Source organism: Vigna unguiculata, chromosome 11 (assembly GCF_037176805.1).
Source record: "Vigna unguiculata cultivar grain cowpea cultivar isolate G323 ecotype 2 chromosome 11, ASM3717680v1, whole genome shotgun sequence".
Classification (NCBI taxonomy): domain Eukaryota; kingdom Viridiplantae; phylum Streptophyta; class Magnoliopsida; order Fabales; family Fabaceae; genus Vigna; species Vigna unguiculata.
Genome location: NC_140802.1, coordinates 1,935,067 through 1,962,366, shown reverse-complemented (window position 1 = coordinate 1,962,366; position 27,300 = coordinate 1,935,067). Strand labels below are relative to the sequence as shown.

Genomic DNA, 27,300 nt, shown 5'->3' with positions numbered 1-27,300 from the left:
TCATGGCATTAGTAGCTTATTATGATCTTGAGTTGCATCAAATGGATGTTAAAACTGTTTTTCTGAATGGGGATTTAGAAGAAGATGTCTATATGGACCAACCAGTGGGGTTCGCTGAAGAAGGAAAGGAGCACATGGTGTGTAAACTTAAGAGATCGATATATGGACTTAAACAAGCTTCTCGACAATGGTATCTTAAGTTCAATGATACTATTATGTCCTTTGGATTTAAGGAAAACACCGTTGATCGGTGTATATATCTGAAGGTCAGTGGGAGTAAGTTTATATTTCTGATTCTGTATGTTGATGATATCTTGCTTGCGACTAGTGATCTTGGTCTATTAATTGAGACTAAGGTTTCTCTCTAATAACTTTGAAATGAAAGATATGGGTGAGGCATACTATGTGATAGGAATAGAAATATTTCGTGACAGATCACAAGGACTGTTAGGTTTGTCTCAGAATGCATATATTAATAAAGTTTTAAAGAGATTCAGAATGGATAAATGTTCAGCATCTCCTGTTCCAATACAGAAAAGGATACAAGTTTAGTCTCATGCAATGTCCAAAGAATGATTTGGAACGGAAACAGATGGAAAATATCCCTTATGCATCTGTTGTTGGGAGTTTGATGTATGCTCAAACCTGTACGAGGCCAGATATTAGCTTTGCAGTTGGTATGCTTGGTAGATACCAAAGTAATCCAGGTCTGGAGCATTGGAAAGCTGCAAAGAAAGTTTTAAGATACTTACAAGGAATAAAGAATCACATGCTTACTTATAGAAAATCTGATCACCTTGAGGTGATAGGTTATACAGATTCAGACTTTGCCGGCCGTGTGGATACAAGAAAGTCTACATTTGGTTATGTGTATCTTTTAGCCAGAGGAGTGATTTCATGGAAAAGTGCAAAGCAGTCTGTCATTGCTGCATCCACCATGGAAGCTGAATTTGTGGCATGGTTTGAGGCCACAGTTCAGGCTAATTGGTTGCGGAACTTTATTTCAGGACTTGGAGTAGTCGACAGTATTTCCAAGCCGCTGAAAATTTATTGTGATAATTCCGCAACAGTCTTCTTTTCTAAAAACGACAAGTATTCTAAAGGTGCTAAACATATGGAGTTGAAATACTTTGCCGTTAAAGAAGAAGTTCAGAAATGTAAAGTGTCAATAAAACATATTAGCACAAATCTTATGATTGCTGACCCTTTAACAAAAGGGTTACTGCCCAAATTGTATGCTGGTCGTGTAAAGAATATGGGCATTATGTCTACTAGTGAATGTTAAATGTTGAATGTTAATGTTTTTTAATATTTATGTGACACTCTGAGCTCCTTAATGTATAAATTTCTGAAATCTGTGTTTTCTTCTTTATGTTTATGCATGCAAATTATGATGAAGAAAACAAATTATGTTATGTTATTGCTTTGTAAAATGATATTATGTTTGAACCCATTATGGACTTCTCATTTTTTAAGGTCATGTTAAGAAGAAAGGGATGATATAGTAGTACATGGAAGGGATCATATCTCAAATGATGTGTGACCGCCATGACTCTTATTATTTCTGTATCTTTAATTATGAATAATGATGGAACCAATTTATGCAAGGTCTTTTATTGTGCATTATGTTTATGTATTAAATCACATAATGTTATGAGTCAAGTGGGAGAATGTTAGAATTAATTGACAAATTAATCAATTAATTCTATTAGTGACTCATTTGAAATATTATGATGGACCCAACTGTGATTTAATAAAAAAATATAAAGACTTATTGGTTATTATTATGGGAAGTGATAATAAAATAAAATAAAGATAAAGATAAAATAAAACCAACTTGATGGACGTTGGTATAAAAGGATTTTGGGGTTCTGTCTCTGGCCATAAGGTTCTTTTCACGGTAACCCATCAAAAACGTGTGAGAAGAGAAAGAAAGGGAAAGAGATAGATTGAGAAACGGTGGTTGAAGAGCACACAAGATTACAAATTTGAAGAACGCATATTCACAGGATCTCTCATGGATCAAGGTTAGTGCTCTATTATGTTTTATGGAGTGAGAATCATAACTCTTAAAGATCCTTAATTAATTTTACAAAAGCATCCTTCCATTGGAAACTGGTCACGTCACCAACATTCAAAATAGGCTTCCTCCGATTCCAAATAAAACTCAGAATCATAAAAACATGTACCAACTAAAATCACATCTATCCAAAAACACCAAATTCGAACAATTATGAAACAAAATGGTAAGCAGCGAATCTGATAGAGACCAGACTATAAAGATAAAGGTATTAAAACAGGGGATAGAGAGCAAGGCCAGGAGAGGATTAGGCTTACCTGAGAACGGAGGCAGATTGTTCTCATTGACGCTGGAAACGGTAGAGGCAAGCCCGAGCTCCGACGCTTTATAGCGACGCCAAGAGGAGAAGCGAACAGGCTAAGGCAAGGGCGGCGCCCGGTGGCTTTTGTCGGGAAGTAGCCACTCCGGCAAGGGTTAGGCGGTGTGGAGAAGACGAACCTTGATGGTGGAGTGTATGAAGAGTGAAAATGGAGTGGATCCTGGATCTGTGTTCTGGTACGTAATAAGGAGAGAAAACTGAAAAGGCGTTAGAGTGTAATGATGAGAAGTTATGTATGGTCTCTGATTATGAGTGATGGTGCCCATGTGTTGTGCCCGTGACAAATTTCACAATTGCGGGAAGAAGAAAGAAAAAATAAAAGAAAGATTGTTCCCCCAAAATTAGCTTATATCTCTTTCTTTCTGATTTTTTTTCCCATGTAGCACACTTTTTCCAAAATATTCCCTGGATAGTATACTGTGCACAATATTTATATGCATAGCACAGTTTTATTTTCCGTTGAGAATTCAGTTTCCGGGCAACTGAATTCTAAATTCAATTTTGCAATTTTTTTTTCTTATACCAGTCTGAATTCAATCCCTAGGGACCCGAATTCTGTACTGGTTTTTTTTTAAATGATGAAAACATAAAGTTTTTTAAAAATAAATATAATTAATTTTTATTTTTGTTATTAATAAAATAGAAATAATTAAATAAATTATTTAATATATAATGTTTAATGTGATGTTGTATTATTTATTTTTTAATGTTTATTAAATATTTTAAATTAAAAAATTTGTTTGAAGTACGAATTATTTTTTATTTATATATTTATATTTTGATTTGTTTATAAGAATTTTATTGATAAAATATTTATTTTTACACAAAAATAAATAATGTAAAATTTATTGTTAGAATTTATAGTAGGTATTAAGTTTAAGGAAAATGATATATTAACATCCATTTATTGAGAACTTCACTCACAACTTGACGTTTTATTATCACTTTCTTTTTTTTTAATTTTTTTCAATTTTCACGTTGGTTTTCTTTGGAAGCAAGCAAAAAGAGAAAAAACAAAAGGTGGAAATGCAAATTGGAAGGTAAAAAACAGAAAGTGTGAAAGGATGTGTGAAACCACTGTGCAATATTTTTGGTTACCCATGGCTACATAAGTGCTAACCTATGGTATACATTTTGAACATGTGTGAAAGGATGTACAAAACTTATTTCAATCTTCACTCTCTTCATTATCAGTGGGGAGTATATGTTGGTGAGTCAAGGAATAAAATTTTTGTAATTTAATTAACAAGATATGAATTCATTCCCTATGTGCCAACCCGTGACTTAATAAATGGTAACCCAGATGCAATGTTTTGCACATGAATTTTTTCTTTCTTCAATAACTTCAATAGTGGCACTTTTATGCCTTGAGTTCATATGATAAAGTTAAATCTTCATACTCATATTCCTTCAAGTGAGTCTAGTTTGCCCCTATTTGTTGTTTGGAAAAGGAAAATAAAGGTGTATATATTTCTTCTTCACTACCAGTTTGCAGTATTTTTGGTTACCCATTGTTACATAAGTGCTAACCTGTGGTATACATTTTGAACATGTGTAAAAGGATGTACAAAACTTATTTCAATCTTCACTCCCGTCATTACCAGTGGGGAGTATATGTTGGTGAGTTAAGGAATAAAATTTTTGTAATTTAATTAACAACATATGAATTCATTCCCTATGTGTCAACCCGTGACTTAGTAAATGGTAACCCAAGTGCAATGTTTTGCACATGAACTTCAATAGTGGCACTTTCATGCCTTGAGAAGTGTGACAACTTTGTTCATATTTAGTTTTCTTTTATATGTTTTAACATTGTACTTTAAGATGGTTGAACTTGTTCACTTTATCTAAAGAAGTTGTTGTTCATTATTTAGCAATGAAGCATTTGGAATGATTAAGTTCTTGCATTACTGATATGCGAATTTGTGTTAAACATGGCAAACTCTTACAAACACATAAAGACGACCTAATACATATGTAATACAATATTAAAGTACATATTTGTCCTTTTAATCACCATAATGGTGTCTAGTTCCACACCGAGGTCGACGCATGTTTCTGGTGGGGTTCCTCCTATGCACTTCAGGTCTAGGTTCTTCAACCAGTGAAGATTGTCGTTCATGTTCCTCATCAGGTTCATGATCATCATTTGCAGCAGATGATGATGCTTGTGTGTAAGGATTGTGGACGTAGTAAACTGAGTCTTGTTGTGGCTGATGCGGACCTTCAAAGAAATTTGGACTTTGGGAATATGTATGCAACCACGGTTGTGCAGAAGGTGGAGTTTCATCATAAGTTGCAAACATACTTGGTATGCCTAGTTCTGAGTTTGGTGAAACTGAATTCCTTGTTCCCTCCATACCTTGTGGTGGAGGAGGAGTGTTTAAGTCATGCGTAGTTTGTGGTGGTGGAGGGACATTTGTCGATGTTGATTGACGATGCATTTTAGGATCATTTAACATTTGGAACTGACAAATATAAAAATGAGTTTGAAGTATACCATGACATGTACTCCATTGTGTGTTGAAGTGGCCCAAGGGAACAATGGTGTCTTGCATATGATCAAGGAAGAAGGTGGGGTCACGTAACAACAAATTTGGCTGAAGCAATAAATTCTATCTTGAAGAAGACAAGAAATTTGCCAATTTCATCCATAGTATTGGCCACGTACACCAGGTGCAACACATACTTTACCAAAAGAGGTAGACAAATAACTGCAATGCTTAGTGCTGGTCATGTGTATTCTGAATATGCGACGAACTTCCTACAAGATGCAGACTCCAAGTCCAACACACACCACGTCTTTGAATTTGATAGAAATACCATAAGATTTAGAATGGAGGAGATGGTCAATCCCAGAGAGTTCGTTCGGTAGGAAAATTTGTAGTCAGGTTAGATGAAAGGTGGTGCGATTGTGGAAAGTTTCAAAAACTACATCTACCATGTTCACATGTTATTGCAGCTTGCAAGCATGCACATCACGAATTTAGCATGTACATAAGTCCACATTACAGGCTGGATGTCATCGTCAAAGTATATGACAATTTATTTGGCGAGTTAAGACATGAAGAATATTGGCCACCATACCAAGGGCCACAGGTTTGGCCTCATCCTGCCACAAAAAGGACTGAGAAGGGTCGTCCTAAATCAAGTAGAATTAGGACTGAGATGGACATTAAGGAAGGAAGACAATCAAGAAAGTGTTCCTATTGTAGAACTGAAGGGCACACAAGAAATCATTGTCCTAATAACTCTGCACTTTCATGATCTGCATCAAACCACTTAGTTTATGTTGTACTTTGATTTGTTTTCAATAAATATAAACTTCATTCAATTCAATGGCACATCTTTTCTTATTATCTTTTATTCTTACTTATTTTACATAAACCAAAAACATATAAAAAATTAATTTCATATACAATAATAAAATCGTTTTAAATTATTTTAATTATTTCCTTCATTTCTAAATTAATTTAGACAAATTTACAATGTTTAAAATATAAAATTTTTAACAATTATCCAAAATTAAAAGAAGCTTATAATTCCAATTTTTGTTAACACATATTAAAAAAAAATTCATACTTCACAAATTATGAAACAAAATTTAAAATTAAATTGAATTTTATATTTTGAAATTACACATAAAATCACTTACTATACAATACAAATTCATTTTTTTAATTTACAAATTCATAAACACAATAAATTATTCTTTATTTTACTATTTTTTCAAATAACACCTCAAATAACTAATAAAACATTACTAATTCGATTTTTTTAATTTTTTTTACTCTTATCTATTTTTAAAAAAAAATAATTATATCAATTTTGAAATCAACAAATTCAAAAACAAATAAAATTATTTTTTTTTCTAATAACTAATAACACATTTATAATTCTATTATTTAAAATAATTTATTTAATTATTTCTATTTTATTGATAACAAAAATAAAAATTAATTATATTTATTTTAAAAAAACTTTATGTTTCCATCATTTAAAAAAAAAAAAAAAACCAGTACAGAATTCGGGTTCCTGGGAACCGAATTCAGACTGGTATAAGAAAAAAAATTGCAAAATTGAATTTAGAATTCAGTTGCCCGAAAACCGAATTCTCAACGTAAAATAAAACTGTGCTATGAATGTAAGTATTGTGCACAATATGCTATCCGGGAAATATTTTGGAAAAAGTGTGCTACATGGGAAAAAAAATCATGAGTTCTCTGTAGCTAGTTTGAACTACAAACTTCACATTGAAATTTTGGCTAAGAAAGTTACTATATAAGAAGCCACACAAGGAAGGTCTCTGTGTAAAACTACAAATGAAAGAAACAAAAATCAGTGCTATAGTTCAGAACAGAGAAGAATTATGCATCAAACACTTTCAACCATAAAGTACAATTATTGGTGCTTTACCAATGTACACTTCATGATTCATCACAACACTACCAAAATTTCAAAACCTTTTTTAGATTAATGGAGGGAAAAGCAAAGAAAAGAACACAAATATATGGTGTAATTGATGAAAAGAGAAAGGTGAAAAATAATTTTAATAAAATGGTGAAATTTATTGAATTATTCTTATTTGTTTCTACTTTTTATACTTATCCATTTCCTCATCTATCTGTCTCTTCAATCAAACACCTTCAATTTTTTTTTTGTCTTATCTATTTTCAGTTATCAACTTATTTGTATCACATTTATTTATTTATTTCTTCTCTAGTAAAAGAGACAAAGGCTGACAATGTTAGGAAAGAATGGATGAAAAAAAAAACGAGTAATGAAAGAAAAGTAAGAAAAATGAAAATAAAACAAAATATGAATTTTACAGTTTTTAATTTTTTTTAATTACAATCAACCCATAAAGTTTTCTATTTCTTTTTCAATTACTCACCCACCATTCTATTTCTCTTGTACGATTTGGTTGAGTAGAATGGTCGGTGGAGAAAAAACTGAAATGAAAAAATAAAAAAGTGGATAAGAAACCGAAAAATTTGGTTGCATATGGTAAAATGGTGGGCCGGACTGTATCACATTCGTACCGATTATTTTCTTATTGTAAATATTAATTAAATATTTTTTACAAAAAATATAAAATAAAATAAAATATTTAATATAAAAAATATATACTTTATTTTATTTTCAATGTCAAATAATTATATAAATATTAGATAAAAATATTAAATAAAAATTAAATAATTATTGAAAAGAGCTAGAATGTATTTTAAAATTAAGTCACAAAACCAAATATTATAAGAAAGTTAATATAAATTTTGTAAATTAACTAAAAAAATTAAAGGAGTTTTAATAATTTAAAAGTGACATTGAGTTATTGAGTTTGAAAATGAGAATGAGACAATATATAAATATATATATATATATATATATATATATATATATATATATATATATATATATATATATATATATATATATATATTCTGTTAATATGTGAGAATTTTCGGTCAAAATTAGACAAAATTTATTTATGAGAAAAATGAATTTATTTATCATTTTTAAGTAGGTAAAGATTGAGAGATGTTTAAAGATTCTTTTAAAGATAATTTAAAATGACAAATTTAGAAATTAGTTATAATAAAATAGGTCATACTTTGAGCATAGCTCAACTATCATAAATATTGAAAAGAACTAAAAAAAATGACCTAATCACTTTCAAACATTAAAAAGCATTATTAATCATCTAAATATTTTCAAAATTTTTTATTAATTATTTTTTAATTGACAAATTAATAAAATTACTATTTTATATATTGATGTATGGGTGTGTGTGTCTCTTGGATTTTTTGTAACTTTACATGGTGATACAATTGATGAACTTCACTCTAAACATCTTCAAAAGACTAGTGGAGAGTGAACTTCGTTGGTAAGACTATGGATTTCATATATGATTGGTAAGTGAGTGAATGAGTTGCAATTAGGAACATGTAGATTGTGATCTTTGTCTAGAGACAACATATGTATTTATATGTGTTGTTTAAGTTTATGATTTTCATTGAAAAGTATTTTCAAACTTATAATGTGGTGAAAATTGTTGTTGTGACAACTATTGTTTAACCTGTAGTGATCATAATTTATATGGAAGCATATAGGTGGTGGAGAAGATGTGAAAAATGAGATTTAAAAATCAGTTAATGCTCGGGAAGTCTTAGAAAATTGACTGTTTTTTTATTTATTTTAATTTTGTCAAATTAATAAAGTACCTTATGTAAGACTTGAATTTTTATTTATTTGAAATGTAAATAAAGTGTTGCTTTTACTTTTAAGTAACTTCTTAAGATATGTTTATTTTATTTGTGTAATTATTAATACTGGAAAAGCGAAAAAATAGAATGTTACAAAATTACTCCAACTATATTAATTAGAAGTTAAGTGCGGATTGAATGTCAAGTTAAATAAAATAATGAATATAAAAAAGAAAAACCCATAAATTAATTATCTTAAAAAAATTGGTAAAAATTGACTCACATTTCTTGAATATAAATTGATTCATAACTCAAAACTCATTAAATCCACAATTATCATAAATCGACTTATGACTCACGACTCACATAAGATCTACATTTTAGGTACACTTAAGTGGACAACTTTAATGGGTACTTTTAATGTATTAGAAGTTTTGTCTCTTTTATCGGTTACTAAATGTCAGAAGTTTATTATGTTGTTAATGGTTATGTTTTGTAATCATTAGCAGAATTTTAGATCTGAAGATGAAAAATCAAAACTCAGTATAAAGTTCAAGTTGTAGTGTTTGTTTTAGTATGACAAGTATTACAACATTGGATGTGTTTTAAAGAGTGTCAAAGGTTGTGTTAAACTTTTTATAAGAATCTCTATTGAGAGGTTCCTATTGCCATGTAAAAGACAATGTTTTTAACACTCAATACAATTGCACACTTAAAATACTTAGAGATGTGATGCAAGGAGATAGTGCATCTTCTCTACTTTTTTATCTTTTAAAAATTGTGTCAAGAAAAAAAAAATTACTAAAGTAACAATATAACTAGAGTTTGTTGACATTAAGTAGATCAAAACATTATACCTTTTCTACACATGTTCTGTATTTTTGTATAGGTTTAATTATTCTTTTGGTCTTCTTTTCATTCAAAAATGTTAAGTTAGTCCTCCAATTTTTTTTAATTTCAATTTGGTCTTGATTTTTTAAAAATTGATACAATATAGTCATTTTAGCTAAATTTTTTGAAATGAATCTATAATTTTTGGGTTAAATTTGTTTTTGGTCTTTCAAGTTTCAGTGAATTTTGAAATTAGTCCCTCTTCGAAACTTTATACCAATTTAGTCATTCATATTTAAAAATACGTGGATTAAGTCTTTCTTGCCAAATTTTGTAAGTTTATTTGACATTTTAAACGCATTTTCTAATAATATTTGAGTTAACATTGAAGCGAAAATTTGTCAAACGGTGTAAACAATTCAAATACTATCGTGAAATACGCTTGAAACGTCAGATAAATTTAATAAAATTTGGTTAAAAAGATTAAATTCCCGCATTTTTAAAGATGAAAGACTACATTTTTAACAAAATTTTAAAAATGGACTAATTCTAAATTTCATTAAAACTTGAGAGACCAAAAACATATTTAACCCATAATTTTTCATCAAAATTGACATTAAGATTATGTTAATTACATCAACAAAGTAAATCGAACTAAATTAAAACATTTTTGAACAAAAGCAAGAAAAAAAAGTAATTAAACTTTTTTACAACATTATGATTTCTTTTTTGTAGATGCAAAATGAGGAGTTTTCAACAAGTTTTGTCTTTTGCCTTTTGTTTATTTTGTTGTGCCACTGTTTAAAGGAAAGCCTAAAAGATATCTACATTTAATACCTCTGGAAAGAGTTAAAGCATAAACAATAATAAGTTTGAGGGACATAAAAAACAAACCCTAGCATAAAGCACAACAAAAATTGTAACATGATACCAAAAAGGATATTTGTCTTGGAAGAAATACCATGATGATTTTATTTGATTACACCTTTCACTTTTTTTCTCATGTGACAATAATAATAACACAAGATGAAGAAGCATCATGCAGTGAAAATGAGCAGCAACAAGCAAAGGAAAATTGGGAGGAAAAAACAATACATGGTATAGAAATCAAAACCAATTTCATCTTCCAAGGTTTTCTTCTCCTCTTAACTTCTTCATTCAGCCTCCTCTGACAATCAAGTTTAGCAAGAAATCCTTGTAGTTTCCTCTAGCAACCTCTTCAACTTTCTGAGGCAAAGAAACTCCATAAAGGTTTTGGTACTGTGTTTTTATTTCCTTCATATCAATGTCAGCTCTAGTAACAATCACACGAGTAAGAGATTTCTTAGTATTCTTATCCACATCAATTCTCAATGCTGCATTCAAAACCTGAAGGAGACAGAGAAAGAATGCAAGTTACAACAAATTTCATCATGGAAAAAGGGAAACAATTGTAAGAACAAATACCATAACTTCATCTAACCTTGCTGAAGTATATTTGTGGGATGCAAAGGCATTGCACAGTCTCTTTAAGTCTTAAATCATCAAGATCCTAGCCACAAGCAGTGAAGGTTTTGTCAGAAGTAGAATCTCATCATGTTTGATTTGAAGTATACAACAGAATCTCAAAACTATAGAATCATATGAAGATACCATGAGAGAACTCAAATGTATTTGTTAGAAGTGGGTTTAAAGCCTAACTCAACCCCACAAAACTGACTTATAAGGTGAGGTTTGCACCTCACTTATGTATTATGAATTTGTCTTATCTCTAATCGGTATGGGACTTATAACACACCCCCTCACGCCGAGGTATATTCATCTCGTGCGTGAGACTAAAAATTAATGGGTGGTCCGTTAGCGGGTTTGCTAGGATAAGCTCTAACCTGACTTTGATACCATGTTAGAAGTGGGTTTAAAGCCTAACAGTATTAGTACATTAGTAGTGTTCATTCTAGCTCAAATTGATATTTTTTGAAGTTTTATAAGATTGGACATAATCCCTTTGTTGTATTGAGATATAAGGTGTAATCTGAGAAAATTTTAGATATTGTGAATACCTACCTCATCAAGGTTTTTTCCAGAAATCTCTTTGTAGTGCTTATAAACTGTCTGAAGATGTAGCTTGCTTCTTGTTGCCAATATCCTTATCACTTCATCATCCTCATTAATAGGTTTCTTATGAGCATTCTTGATTGCATTGGAGAGGATTTTAGCCTCAGATTTTGCAGTGTCATCCTTAACCTTGGATCCTTCATATCTATAGGCACTTAGTAGAGAAATCAATAGCTGTTAACACAAATAGTAGGGGTTAGTTTGACTCAGTAAACTTTTTATAACAGTTCATGAACGAGAAACATATTTAACCCTTTATCTGATAAGACGGTGCAGTGTACCTCACCTTTCTTTCAGTGCCATGGATGTGAGAGGCAACATCTTCTTCGATGGAATGGTCAAAGAGGGAGTGATAGGCCTTCCTAGCTCCTAATAGCTCATCTGAGGATCTAGTGCATGCAACCTCAACCAAAACTCCATATGCATTTTGGCCCTTCTTTAGGGCCTCTCTTACTAAACGAGCATCTCTTTCCCAAGGGTGCATGGACCACAACACCACAGCATTCTGGTTAAACCACTCACATTAGGGACCACATATCAGATCAATTCTTCCAACTTTTGTTCTTTGTATTTTCATGTTTGGATCTTGTTTTTTGGAAGTGTTAAAAATGAACATAGCCAAGTTATATCAGCCAGAAATTGCCATGGTTTTTCTTCTTTTATATTGAAAAAAAGAATTTAACCGTAATAATAATAATTAAGAGTTTTTCTTCCATGAATTCCTTAATCTAACGACGACAAAATATACATTAATGATAAAATAAATAAAATACAAGATGGGAAATTTATTTTATGGAAAATGTGAATATTTCTTGTTGCACATATTTATTGAGTTCATGATTATAAAAATAATCTAGAGTCAATTTGTCTATGTTTTTTTTACTGGAAATATAACAAAATTAAAAATAATTAGTGCCATTGTTTTTGTTTGAACTTTGGAAAAAGAAAAGAATCTACAAGGAAAACATACTCCTATTTTCTTGAGAATTTATATTTACTATTGAAAAAAAAATGTAATTATATTTATGACTGGCTTTAAAATGCAAAGTTCTTTTTATCACTACAATATCAAAAATCAAATTTTACTTTTCATAAAATCTCATATATATATATATATATATATATATATATATATATATATATATATATAAATAAGTTTGAACAAACTTCTTTAGTATATGATCAAATTGAAACATAAACTAATGATCTCAAATTAACACTCTTTATATGCCCTTATATCATCAACAAATACTCTTATGAGCACAATTCAGCTTTGATTTTATCATCAAATAAATTAAAAAAAAGTAACATCAACATCTGGCCATGAAGCACATTTCACAGTTTCCAAGGATATTCAACTCTCAAAGGAAATTCACTTTTGACATTAGAGAACAGAGTAACCATAAACATAACATCATATACACACAGAACAGAGTAACCTAAGAGGAAAAATGTACCTTAAAACGCACGAATTCATGTTTGAGAAGACGAACATGGTGATCATCCCACCTCTGAAAATGGCGTTCATGATCCTCTGTGAACAAATGTGGTGTCTTCTTCCTGAAAGATTCTCTCTCCAGATGATCCCATTTTCCCAGTAATGTTACCAACGATTTCTCATCCACTCCATGCCCTGAAATCACCACCCACACCACTAATCATCAACCACATGGTTTTCCCCAAAAATGTTCCTCAGAAACAATCTTGGTTAAACAAAATCATTAACTTCTGTCACACCAAATCAGCACATTGTATAAAATTATCAGTAAACAAGATCAATTTCTGATTCAGTGCTGGTACCCACAGCAGAAAAACACTAAGTAGAAGCATTTTAACAAAGAAAAAACTAAACTTTAATAAACCCTTTTGATTAATTCAGCATGTTTGATAAGGACATGCATGTTTGATAATATTAAAAGTGAAGGAACATGGTACGAGGTTAGGGGTGGTCGAAGAGAATGAAAGAACCTGAGAAAGCTTGGGTTATTGCTTCTAACTCTTGATGGAAAGCCATTGTGATTGTTCTGTGTGTGAAGTTTGAAGATGATAGAGTTAAAGACGGTCACTTTATAGGACCCTCCAAGGGTATTTTCGTCATTTAAAACGCAATTGACAAAAAATCAAGTGAAGCTTCTTGTGTTCTTACCACCTTTGACCAATGGATGAACCCTTGAAAATGTTAAATAACAGAGAATTACATGTGTGTACCAAACAGAGTACTTAAAAAGACTCATTTATCCTTTATATATATACTGTTTGTTTCTGAACTTAATAATTGTATTTTTTTTATTCATAAACTTAATAATTATGTGGCAGTGGAATTAGTAAATAAGAGTGTGAAATTATGCTAATGTGGAGTTTATTCTGAAACTGTAATGATTTTAATGAAGTTGAAATGTTATTGTAAATTGAGATAACAGTAAATATTGGTAAAATTCATAACTCAAAATTAATACAATAAATTTAGACTTCAGTTATAGATAAAGCCAGTTCAACAATGTAAAGTTAGAGAGAGAGAGAGAAGGGGTGAGAGAGAAAAAATATTAATTATTTTTTATGTTATTGAAGTTATTGAAGTAGTTGCAGACATGCCCTTCATTTTTTGCTGTATACAACTAAGCCACTGAGATGATTTAATTTCTATTATGACCACTTAGAATGCTAATATTTAAATATAATGCAATCATTGATGTCAATGGAATAATTGAACTGAATTTTATATAAGGGAACCATTGAATAGACTTACTTTTATAGTTTTTTTTCCTTGATCAAGGTGTTTTTCCTTTTACCTTTCATTCTGTTCTTATCAGAAAAAAAAATTATTTTTCAAGATTTCGTGTGTTTGGATTAATTATTAAATTGAACATATCAAATTTTACAAATAGTCGATTTTATAGTTAAAATATAATTAAAATAAAATGAAAAGAAAAATCTAAAAATGAGTTCATATATATAACTTTTAGTTACAAGGTTCAAAATTTTATTTTCACATGATAAAAATAAATAATCCAAATATCAAGCATGCAAGAGTAGAATCTGAAAGAGCTTTATTATCCCACCGACATTTTTTTTTTCAGAAACTCATTATGGTTTAGGAACATTTGCTTGTTGAAATTTATGTAATATGACATATACAATAATTTTCAACGTATGCAAACAAGTTAAGTTCATGATCAAATATTTAATTCAATTTGACCTTGGAGAAGTGCAACCCAGAACTTTATATGATAAGTTGCTTACAATCCTTAATTTAACTATTACATATGACATCCACTAAAGTATATCAGAAGAAAACCAATATATAAATATATATATATATATATATATATATATATATATATATATTTTGTGTAGATCTTATTTTAAAAACTTATTTTATAAAATTATATTAGACTTCAAATTAATTTTTTAATAATTTTGATAAAATTTATTATTTGTTAATTTTATCGTATCATTTATTATTAAATTATCATTAATGTCTAATCTATGATTCTAACATGATATCAGAGCTATTGTTCAAAACAAAAAAACATATCCTAACGAGATTTTTTGGATATTTTGTTTCACCTGCTATTGGACCGCTAACAGACTATCCATTAATTTGTAACCCCACGCACGATATATATATATATATATATACCTCTACACGAGGGGTATAATGGAAATCCCACATCAACTAAAGATAAGACAATTTTATAGTATATAAGTGAGGTGCAAACTTCACCTTACAAGTTGATTTTTTGGAGTTGAGTTAGGCTTTAAAAGCCCACTTCTAACAATAAAAATAAAATAAATTTATAATATATAAATAAATATAAATTTCATTTTTAAATTAATTTTATAAAATTGAGATAAATATAAAATTCAATTGTTAATTTTTTTTCCTATGTGAGAAAAATGTGAATCTCTATAATTGTGAGTCTAGGATAAGCACAATCTTTGTTAGATGCATTCTTGAATGAAATCAAGTGAGAATTGGTAGGTTGGAAAATGATATATTAAAGAATCCATGTGAGAAACATGGATTTAAATTTTCCAAACATGAATGGACATAATTGTTTGTTGTTTTCATGTCAACTCTTTGTACCTGATGGGACATGTAGACCAAGCTTTCAAAATATCAACCAGCCATTTAACACTTGTTTGTTTTCATAAATTTCAAAGAAATTTCGAACACAAAAATTAAATAATATAAAACATAAACAAATTTGATTAATATAGACTGAAAGTTTTAATTACTAGTTTAAATATTTTATTTTAAAACAGAAGGTTTAAAGTGATTATAAAATGGATCTATTAGTTTACTTTATATATATATATATATATATATATATATATTATTTTCACATAAATATTTGATAAGAATTTTTATAACCCTAGTCTAATAATTGTCTTTTATTTATTAGTTTTTCTTTGTTGTTTGTTGATTTTCATAAAACTCTTAATAACTAAAATTTCATCTTGTTGAACATTAAAAAGTTTAAATCATGTTAAAAAAATTCGATCTTGTGATTAAAGGGAAAATTAAAAAAAAATGTAGTAAGATAAAAAAAACATAACATATAAAACCTAAATAAGTATAAGAAAAAGAAAAACATTGTTTTTTTATTGACTGAATAATCATAAAAACAATATCTCAGAAATGAACTGCTAAAAGCACTTATTTATGAGTAAAAAAAAAATTTGAAACTGGAAAGAAGTAACTCTATTATTGTTACTTTTAAGTTAGAAAATGTTTTATGGAATAAAAAGTCACACAAATATCATCAACATCTAAACAATAAAATAATCATTGAAATATCTTATTCTAAATATCAATGATTCTAAAAGATCTTTTAAAATTTCAATTAAATACTACCATGTTATCCACTTATAAGTATCTTGATATTCTTAATATTGAATACTATATTTTTTTAGGAAGAATTATTCATACTAATTCATTACTAGAAATTTTTATATTACATGAGATTTTCTTGTAAATTTATTAAAATAAATTGAAAAAAATATTTTTTTTTGTTATTTTTCTAAGAATTATAATTGACAAGTAATTACTTCGTGAGTAATTATTTCCTACAAATTTATAAAACTTACAAGTATTTCCTACCAAAAAATTTTCAAAACAAAATTAACAAAAAATATGAATTTTTTTAGTAGTGATTATTTCCACTCTTTTCAATAATTAAAAACAATGAGAATGCACTTATTCATTTTTATTGACGAACTCAAAAATTGACCCTAAGGCCACAAGATAAGTAAAATTTTCACAGAGACTTTTTATTTATTTATTTATAACAACTACATTATTTAATTTCACCAATTAATAGTTTTCACTCATTTTGCTTTTGTAAGTTTACTATAACATTTTGCATGAAATTTAAGATTTAAATCTAAAAATAAACACTCTTTTTGATTCCATCTTTTCTTTTATTGAACCAAATATTTATTGATCCAAAAAATTGAAAGATTTTTTTTAATAGAATCTCCATCCTCAATCATAATCTTTCATATGCAATATTCAAATTCAAAATCATCCTTAAGGACACAAACTTGAATATGACTCTATCCTTTAACTTGTGGTTGGTTTCATACACATATAAACACAACCAAGGTATAAAATCTTAAAAGATAATTATTATGTAAACATATTCAATTTTTTTCTAATATTTTGGTGACATGTAACATATGTTAATATTTTTTAGAGTGTTCAACATGGAACCCGTGTCCTTTATAATTATGTTGAGGAAAACGTGGTCAGAAATTATACCTTATAAATTATTCATCCACGTCACTGTCTCTATAAAAGTGAACCTCATTTATTTGTCCAAGTAATTGAAGGTGTTCATATGAATTTGATTGAACATTTTAACTTAGTCAACAAACAAGTGTGAATTTGTGTAAGATAATCCAAAGCTACGCTGAGATAATTATGAACCGGAATAAAGTTGGTCTACAATTGCCAAGGTCATTAATTTTTTTTTTAAATAAAAAAAATGTGCACAATTCACCTAGTTATCTAGAAGAAAATGTGTTCAATTAATTAATAATTTGTTAATTATCTTAGTGATGTTTTGTGATCACTAACATGCATAAACCAAACGAGACATATTTAAGAAATTTTCTCACACATGCAAACATTTCACGAATTCACTTTAAACGATGTTCTGATGATCACTAACATGTAGAGATTCATCTTGAACCCAAAAGAGACACATTTAAGAATTTTTCTCACACATACAAGCATCTCACAAATTCACTCTAAAATAAGTAAAATATGAAGTTATTTTAATTCAAATTTTGATAGGATAGAATAATGTCATTTACACCAAAGCTTCTACTGTGCACTTTCATATTCAAATAAATGGCTAAAATGATTAGAGTTATAAATGTTAACGCTCAATGTATGAATAACACTCTGATAAAATGAAGAGATTGCATACTTTATTAAATCATAGAATGATGGCTTTGTAAGCCTTACAGACGTGACTCTCAAACAGAATAAAAATGAAACAGAAATGTAAAAACTACATGACGACAATCTAGGCGAGAGCTTAACAACTAAACAGACCCACTCAGTCCTAAAAAATAGGACTGTTTATTCACACGTTTAAATAACTAACAATCCCTCCCTTAAGCTTTAGCTTATTTCATTGATTGCAAGTACTCCAAGCATACGTCTAAGTTTTTCATATTGGTCAAGCTTCAAAGCTTTTGTCATAATGTCAACCACCTGCTCATTTGTATTGCGGTACTTCAGTGTGATAATTTGATCATTGACTAAATCTCTGAGAAAGTGGAACCTTACTGCAATATGCTTACTCCTACCATGAAAAACAAGATTCTTAGACAGTTGTATGGTAGAACTATTGTCACAGAAGATCTCTGTAGCTTCATTTCCTTCTACTCCAAGATGGTCTAAAATTCGTTTGAGCCAAATACATTGACATGCACAATATGCTGCAGCAATATATTCAGCCTCGGTGGTAGATAGGCTTACCATAGGCTGTTTTTTTTAGGCCCAAGATACAGCTGCAGGTCTAATCATGAACACTGATCCAGTAGTACTTCTCCTATCATCCAAATCCCCTGCATAGTTGCTGTCACTATAGGCTGCGAAACTCATCTTCCTTCCCTTTTGATAGAAGAGACCGTGTTCAATAGTGCCTTTTAAATATCTGAGAAGTCGTTTTGTTGCTGCCCAATGAGACTCCTTGGGATTGGCCATGTATCTACTAATTAAATTGACTCCAAACATCAAATCTGGTCGTGTGACTGTCAAGTACATGAGACTACCAACTGCTTGTTTAAACTTTGTAATATCTACCGGAATTCCTGCATCATCCTTGGATAAAATGGTTCCCGGTACCATGGGATTTCGTACTGAGTTACTGTCTAACATATTAAAACGTGCTAGGATCGCAAGCGCATATCGCCTTTGGCAAATGAAAATACATGCTTCATTCTGTATTACTTCTATTCCCAAAAAGTGTCTCATTTTACCCGAAACTCCCCTCCTCTATCGGTTCTCAAACAAACAAGATGAGTCCCAACTTCCTTTTCAACACAGGCTTTGAAGCTCTTGAATGTATTGAAGGTTTCGGATTTTTCATGCAAAAAATAAACCCATGTTTTACGTGAATAATCATCAACAAAGCTTAGTATGTACCTTTTGCGGCTATTCGAAGCGGGTGAGATGGGACCGCATATATCAGCATGAACTAACTGTAATTTAGTTGATGCGCGCCAAGAACTTAACTTTGGTATGACATCACGGTGCTATTTACCAACAAGACATGTAGTGCACACAATAGTAGAAATTTTCAGTGAGGGTAGCCCGATCACCATTTGCTTCTGTGCAAGTGTATTAAGTCCTTTGAAATTGAGATGTCCAAATCGTCTATGCCACAATTGTGTTTCTTGTTCTGACGTATCTTCCACTTGGAAACATTGAGAATGTTGAGGACACATTGAAGCTGATAAATAAAACATTCGGTTTCCTCGCATGGTAGTGTGAATGATCAATCCCTTGTCTGGATGATATATTTTGCATGCACCATGTTGGATCAAAATGGTAAGCCCTTTTTCGTGAAGTTGTCCAAGACTTAATAAATTGGTCTTGAGTTCTGGAACGTAATAAACATCTGAAATAACGTGATTAATATTATTAATCTGAACCCGAATGCTTCCTTTAGCAGCCACCTCAAGTGTAGTATCATTACCAAGCTTGACAGTTTTATGGAGTCCTTCTTCATCTATTTTTGTGAACCAAAGCTTATTTCCCGTCATATGATTACTGCAGCCAGAATCCAGAAACCAATCCTCCATTTGAACAGGATGTGTCACCTCTTCATATGCTACCAACAAAATCTCATTTTCGTCTTCAATTGCCGCTTCAGTGTAATGAGCATGTTTTTCAACTCCAGGGCATTCATATTGAAAATGGCCAAGCTTATGGCATTGAAAACATTCAATTAATGCCTTATTGAAAGGCTGTTTGCCACGACCTCGCCCACGTCCACGATTTCCACAACCACGACCACGACCCGCTTTATCATCGTGCATAACTTTCAAAACTTGTTCCTCTGGTTGAGAACTCTGCATTCATTGTTCATGAACGAGCAGACTGCCATGGAGTTCATCAAGACTCAATGTATTCAAGTCATTAGACTCCTCGATAGAGCACACTACATAGTTGAAATTTGTGGTTAAAGATCTAAGTATCTTGCTCACCACGATGCTGGAATCCATTACTTCACCATTAGATTTCATTTTGTTTACCACGCTGAGTGTGCGCCCAAGGTAGCTATCAACCTTCTCGCCATCCTTTATCGCCAATAGTGCAAACTCACGTCGAAGATCTTGAAGTTGATCACGTTTGACCCTCGTTGATCCCTGATATTTCTGTTGCATGGATCTCCAAATTGCTTGTGACGTGCTTTTGTCCAATATCGTTTCAAGAATTTCTCGATCAATAGCTTGGAACAAGAAGTTCTTCACTTTCAGATCCTTTAATTGTGCATTAGCTACACTCTTCCTCTGCACCTCCGTGGACGTTGCACCAAGCGTTGGAATTCCATCTTCCACGAGCTGCCATAGTTCTTTGCTGCGTAGAAAATTTTTCATAGTCATGGACCAGAAATCATAGTGCCCATCAAACCTTGGAATGGCTGGTTGAACAAATTTATCTGAGGTAGTCATGGCTTTAAACTCACAGTTGATGCTCTCTTCAGTCTCCCTGGATCAGGCCCCTTGCGGAGCTCTGATACCAATTGTTAACACTCAATGTATGAATAACACTCTGATAAAATGAAGAGATTGCATACTTTATTAAATCATAGAATGATGGCTTTATAAGCCTTACAGACGTGACTCTCAAACAGAATAAAAATGAAACAGAAACGTAAAAACTGCATGGCGACAATCTAGGCAAGAGCTTAGCAACTAAACAGACCCACTCAGTCCTATAAAATAGGACTGTTTATTCACACGTTTAAATAACTAACAATAAAGAGGTAGAAAAAAATCTAGAAAAATAATAATTTTAATAAAATAAAACTTGATCGGTTTTCTATTTATAATTCAAGTTTTTAATAACAAAACAATTGAGTTTTGCTTACAATCATCTTCTTCTATTCTTAAACATTTTCTGGTCCTTACAATTAATTATCTTATTTTGGTGTAACTATATTACAATTATCTTTTATATGTGGTTGTTAAGATTTTATGAATAGGGAGTGATGTGTTCCACACGTTTTGGTAGATGGTAGGTGATATGATTATGAAATGTGTGATTAATGAATGCAACTTTATTTTATTTTATTCGTAGACAAAGAAGCACATCAATTCTTACTATAAAGTAAATTGCTATCATTGCTAAAACACACTCATCTGAATTTTTGAGTATTTTCTGAATTTTCCCCTGCACTTAAAGAGACAAGGTTAAACGAAAAATAACTCCATTTGGTATTTTTAACTGTAAAAAGTTCAGTTATCTAATTTTACAACTAAAGACTGGTCAAAATAAGAAATTTTTGAAAAAAATCGTTTGTTTTGGATAATCTTCTGATATTTTCAAAATAATGAAAATGAGAAAAGTTGTATTTTTATGTCAACTTCTCATGTCAGCAGCGTGTAGATTTATTTGCTTTAAAATTAATAAAGTATTTTTTTGAAAATTAAATTAATCAAACATAACTTTTGGATATATTTAATTAATAGGAACATGTTTTATTATAACATTGTTGAAAGCGAATTCTTAAAAATGAAACATCACAGAATGCCACTTAGAAGTAACATATGTCATAATTATCATAATTATAGCAACCTGATCAGTTTCTCAGTCAGGTCCAAAAATTAAATAAGTGAAAAGTGTGGGGTGCTACCCAGAAATTCAGGAGAATGAAGGTGCGCTATTCAATTTCATAAAAGCAAAGGACTTTTAATTGGAATTTCCGAAGTTGAAAAACCGAGCAGCGACAGGGGCAAAATGGTAAATCTTTAAGGCTTGTCGAAATCTTAATTTTAGCGAGCTTCGTTGAGGAGGGAACAAGAACTGAAACATTCAAAAACACGTGTGAAGTGTTTTTTCTTTTAACGTGGATTTGTTGTAAGCACTGAAAAACCCAAGTTCATTGTCTCAGGGAAATGGCTTCATTGAAACTGCCAGAGCTTGTTCCTTCTCCTACCCAAGACAGTGAAAGACTCAGAAAGGCTTTTCAAGGTTTCTCTCTATCTTTGTCTCAAAACATTAAAAGAAAAAACGAGTGTTAAAGCTGAAGATACATTTGAAAAACCGAATTCTGTCATGATCCAAGTGATACAAGATTTAGGAAGCAAAATTGTTTAAAAAAACATCAAGTTTTGTAGTTTTTAATTTCTGGGCTGATGGGTTTTCCGCAGACATGATTTTTGTCTGCAATTGTGTGGGTTTTTTTTATCGTCCCAATGGAGTCGAATGTTTGAGTCTGTGACAAAGTTTTGAGCTTTCTTAGTATTGATGGGAATTTGATTAATGGGACATTGGAGGTATTGCCAATGGATGCTTTTTCTTGTTATTTAGTCCTATTTTTCTTTCTTGGTTAATGTCAAATTAGAAGCTTTATAATGATTGTGGGAAATTTGGTGCAGGATTTGGGACAGATGAGAGAGCACTGATACTGGTATTGGGACACAGGAATGCTCAACAGAGGAAGGAAATTGCAGAAACTTATAAGCAGCTTTACAATGAATCACTCATTGATCGTCTCCATTCAGAATTGTCTGGTGATTTTAGAGTATGTCATTCATATTTACACTAACAATTGTATAAGGCTTTTGACACATTTTTTAGAATTTGGATTCTCTGTCGTATTTTGTTCAGAACTGTTCTTATTTTTGTTTGCAAAATACATTCATAGATACTGATTTTATTGATTTTAGTATCAACATCGGTGTACTGTTAGTGTTCAGCAGAGAACAACATTAAGAAACCAAATAGAAAATCTGGACTCATTTTTTGTTGTCCATGGATGAAGTTCACTTCACTGCTAAACTTCAATCATATTCCAAAATCATGTCATTTTTTTTAAGTGATCATGTGATCTATGACTCACACTTGTGATGCATGACAGAATGCTATAATTCTGTGGACTTATGAGCCTCCAGAAAGGCACGCAAGACTAGCAAACAGTGCATTGAAAGCTAAGAGAAAAGGGATCAAACAGCTTCAGGTTCTGGTTGAAATAACATGTGCATCAAATCCTAACCATTTGGTGGCTGTGAGGCAGGCTTATTGCTCTCTCTTCGATTCTTCACTCGAGGAGGACATTATTGCCAATGTTGCTGCACCTCTCAAAAAGGTAAGAACATGGAACTTTCGTAGACACACAGAACAAAAACATTTACCTGAGTTTGTCTAATCTAGTAAGAAGTAGCTGTTTTTTAGGTAAATGTTATGTAATTCTTAGTTTAAGGCTCAAGTTGTCAGAGATCCTACATCGCCTAAAGATAAGTGAGATTCATAATACATATACATAAGTATAAACCTCACCTTACCTTACAAGCTGATTTTACGAAGTCGAGTTAAATTTAAAGTTCACTTTTTCATACGGTATTACAAAAGTTCGAGTAATGTTGTATTAATGACTAACTTCACTATCAGATTCAGTTTCCAATTTGTTCCATGGTTTGTTTTCTCTGGAAAAGTGATTGCATAATACTGTTTCACAGCTTTTAGTGAGCTTGGTAAGCTCATATAGATATGATAAAGTTGCTGTAAATTTGGAGGTTGCCAAGTCAGAAGCATCAAAACTGCATGAAGCTATCAACAACAAAAAATTGGATGATGATCATATTGTGTGGACACTTAGCACCAGGAATCTTTTCCAGCTTCGGGAAACTTTTGCATGCTACAAAAACCTCTATGGGAATACATTGGAACAGGTTTTGCTTTCAAATTTTCGGTTCTTGTATAAGATTTTGATTTTTGTCACCTGAAACAAGAACTTTTTTTTAACCTTAAGTGAAAACATTAGTTACTTACCACAATGATGTGACAGTATCTTGGTAATTAATAGTTTAGAAAATCTCACTGATAGTGGATTATTGTATTGCATCCATAAGGGGTTTGGATTATTTTCTTGACAGGGCATAAAAAGTTGTGGTAATGGTGATTTGGAAACTCTCCTACAGCTGGTAATATTGTGTATAGATTCCCCTGAGAAACATTTTGCAAAGGTAAACCCTAATTTCTTCAGCTTGACTTATTAATCCATTCCTGTATCATTCATTTTGAGAATACTAAAAAGCAGCAATTGATTCTAATCTCATTGTTTTTGGATTTTATGCATATAAAAGGTTATAAGAGATTCAATTGTTGGTTTTGGAACCGATGAAGATTCACTGAACAGAGCTATCGTAACTCGAGCCGAAGTTGACTTGTTGAAAGTAAGATTTGAATATTCTAACATGTTCAAGTGCAGTCTTGATGATGATGTTATAGGGGATACCTCAGGGGACTACAAAGATTTTTTGATGACTTTGTTAGGGAGAGGTCCAGAAGGAGAGTGAAACATGCTTCTCTCTCGTCATGCTATTCTAGGATTGCTTGTAATCTGCATTTGATGGTCTAGACTCTGTACTCTTTGTTGTTTCAGAATGATCAGAATTCAAGATTGAAACTAAGACAATTTATCTGTTATTCTGAATTGATTTTTGTCTATAGTAATTGTAGTTTGATACTCCTATGAAACTGAAAGAACTTGGTGTATAGTGAATAAGATAGCAGTTGTTATCTTGGTTATAGCAGTCAAATTTATAATATCATTTTATGCATGTAATCAATGAGTTGAGGTAATGATAAGACATATTGTTGATGATATAAATAGGTTTCTTTTTTTTTTAAAATATGATTTTAGTTCCTAAATTTTGACAAGAAATTGATATTTGTCTTTGTCTTAAATTTTGATACATTTTGGTTTCAACTTTTCAAAATGAATAAGTATAGTCCTCTTAATCTAATTGCGTTAATATTTTTAGATTGTTTGAGTTGTTTCAGACTAACGTTTGAGTTGTTTATACAGTTTGACATGTTCCAATTCAAATGCAAACCTGAATCGTCATTTAACATGTGCCATACGGTTTGGAGAATTATATCCATTCAATTTTAAAGTTTAGAGACTAAAATGTATCAAAGTTTGTAAGAGAAACAAATTTCAATTTCGCATACGAACTACAAATATATTTAATCTTATTTTTTTTTTAATTTTTATATTTTCATTTACTTCTGTCTGCCAGAATCATTACTCCTACCTAACATTTGTTGATTATTATTTATATGTAAGTAGTATAAAGTGTAAAAGTTATTCAAGTGTCATGGCTAATAAATAATTTTCTCTAGGCCTTATATTAAGTTTTTACACTCAGTTAACTAATCATGCTAAACAAACACACAAATATCTAGTAATCCATTTCACCTATAATTTTTTTTCAAATTAGATGCAATTATTAATTACTTAAAATTTAATTATTTAACGCTGATATATAAAATTAATTACAACAGTGATGAAAAATAGGCTGCTTCGAAGGGGGGAGAATGAACGTTTATGGCGGACTTGGCAGCAAAGGCAACAAGGCTTTTTCTTCTTGCAACTCCATAATTGCTACCTCCACCCTAATACTTCTAAAATACCTGTTCTACCCTTTCTATTGTATTTGGAAGTTGGTTCAAACTATAACTAATTTGTCAAGTTTAGGTAGTGATAGCGGTAATGTTAGTATGAGATTAAGTAGACTCTGATAGGTTGAAAAAGTACGAATGAGTAGGATAATGGAGTTTTTGTATTTTTATGAAAATCGTATAAAATATTATTTAAAAAAAAAAATATTTAACTCTTTCTTGTTTGAATGACTGTTGATGATATTTCTGCATCATCAATTTCAAAATATACACCGAAAGGTATTTATTGAAAAAAAAAAATTCCTTCTGAATTATATTTTGTGGAATGTTAGTTTTGACTCTAGAAAACACATTCCAAATATTAGTACTTTAGATTGAATATTCTGAAAAACTTTTGGAACGATCTGAAGCGACAACAATGAATTGTGTACCAGAAAGATGAAGATATCGCAATGAAAATAATTAAGGGTGTGTTTGGTTCAGTGTTGAAAAATTGATTCTAGCAGAATTAATTTTCCAAAGCAAAAGTAAGAATTAATTGTTTTTTATTTAATGTAAATTTTTTACTCTTTATCTAATTTTGGAAATTAAACACATACTGATTTCGCGTTAGAAAACCAATTCTACGTCAATTTAACACGTAACCAAACACGCACTAAATCTGAAGTTAAATTCAAAGGGTATTTTGGTCTCTCTGCTTTTACTATGGGGTGCTGATAGCAATTATGAGATTGTAGAAAGAAAAGCCTTAGTCACATTTGTGAAAATCCAAAACTATAACAATCGAAGGGTAAAGCAAGCTAATAAGCAACATTATACGATTAAAGGTTTTTCACTTGAATTTTCATGATGTTTTTCACAACTCTATGGGATATAAAAAAAATGATTAATTGATAAAAAAATGTTTAGGATAACACTCAGGAACAACAAAAATAAAGTTTTTTGAATTGTACAATTTAGATGCATTTGTATTATTATTTTTTATTAATTTGAATTAAACAATTTAAAATGTATTTTTAAATTGGGTGTTCCAAAAATGTTTTGAAGATGGAGTGTTCAAGAAATTATTTTAATTTTCATTATTTCCACTAATGATTGACTCATTTTACTCTTATATATATTGTTCCTATCTTCATTTCTACAATATTTTGGGTATATCAATGTTCTTTTTATCGTATCATCATTTGATCTAATTATTATTTTTTTAAATCCACCATATTCTTAAATTTAGCAAATCTCATAGAGTTCATATCATTGTACCTTTCTTTCTGTTAGGTTTGTAGATATGAATGCTTTATAAACTCTGTCCCATCTTTGAAATTTCTTTCACATATCCTTTTCTCTAAAGTTTTCTAAGAAATGAGAAAAAAAGAAGATTAGAGATGCATTTTGTTATTTAATTACAAGTGCTATATTTTAGGTACACCCCACCTCGTGCAAGTCTGATAAAATATTTGCTTTATTAAAAATGACAAAACCCACTTTAATAATGTAAATGAAAAAAAAAGAATTTAAAAGTATTTTTGACAAAAAAAAACTTTTAATTTCAAAAGAAAAATTAAACATTTTTTTAAATAACATTATGTAAACATTTGATAAATAAAATATTTTGTACGTAATA

At 30.5% G+C, this 27,300-nt stretch overlaps 2 protein-coding genes across 2 annotated transcripts; one reads left to right on the top strand and one right to left on the bottom strand.

Annotated features, from left to right (window-relative positions):
- Positions 1-10,375: 10,375 nt before the first annotated feature.
- Positions 10,376-13,665, bottom strand: ANNAT4 (annexin 4). The gene is made up of 6 exons (XM_028053349.2): positions 13,496-13,665; positions 12,985-13,160; positions 11,814-12,032; positions 11,477-11,701; positions 10,896-10,964; positions 10,376-10,801 (listed from the first exon to the last, which is right to left on the bottom strand). Exons 1-6 carry the CDS (start codon positions 13,539-13,541, stop codon positions 10,592-10,594), a joined length of 945 nt encoding a protein of 314 aa, XP_027909150.2. The 5' UTR covers positions 13,542-13,665; the 3' UTR covers positions 10,376-10,591.
- Positions 13,666-22,046: 8,381 nt separating this feature from the next.
- On the top strand, positions 22,047-24,840 carry ANNAT3 (annexin 3). Its single transcript, XM_028053789.1, has 6 exons — positions 22,047-22,244; positions 22,652-22,797; positions 23,134-23,361; positions 23,732-23,944; positions 24,149-24,238; positions 24,359-24,840. Exons 1-6 carry the CDS (start codon positions 22,169-22,171, stop codon positions 24,569-24,571), a joined length of 966 nt encoding a protein of 321 aa, XP_027909590.1. The 5' UTR covers positions 22,047-22,168; the 3' UTR covers positions 24,572-24,840.
- The last annotated feature ends 2,460 nt before the right edge of the window (positions 24,841-27,300 follow it).

Excerpts from the sequence above, each read along its gene's own strand:
- ANNAT4 (XM_028053349.2), bottom strand. The coding sequence starts at position 13,541 with ATGGCTTTCCATCAAGAGTTAGAAGCAATAACCCAAGCTTTCTCAG. Across the intron at positions 12,033-12,984 it reads ATGAATTCGTGCGTTTTAAG|AATGCTGTGGTGTTGTGGTC; the intron begins GTACATTTTTCC and ends TGGTTTAACCAG. Across the intron at positions 10,802-10,895 it reads CACAAATATACTTCAGCAAG|GTTTTGAATGCAGCATTGAG; the intron begins GTTAGATGAAGT and ends TGTCTCCTTCAG.
- ANNAT3 (XM_028053789.1), top strand. The coding sequence starts at position 22,169 with ATGGCTTCATTGAAACTGCCAGAGCTTGTTCCTTCTCCTACCCAAGAC. Across the intron at positions 22,245-22,651 it reads ACTCAGAAAGGCTTTTCAAG|GATTTGGGACAGATGAGAGA; the intron begins GTTTCTCTCTAT and ends AATTTGGTGCAG. Across the intron at positions 24,239-24,358 it reads CTGAGAAACATTTTGCAAAG|GTTATAAGAGATTCAATTGT; the intron begins GTAAACCCTAAT and ends TGCATATAAAAG.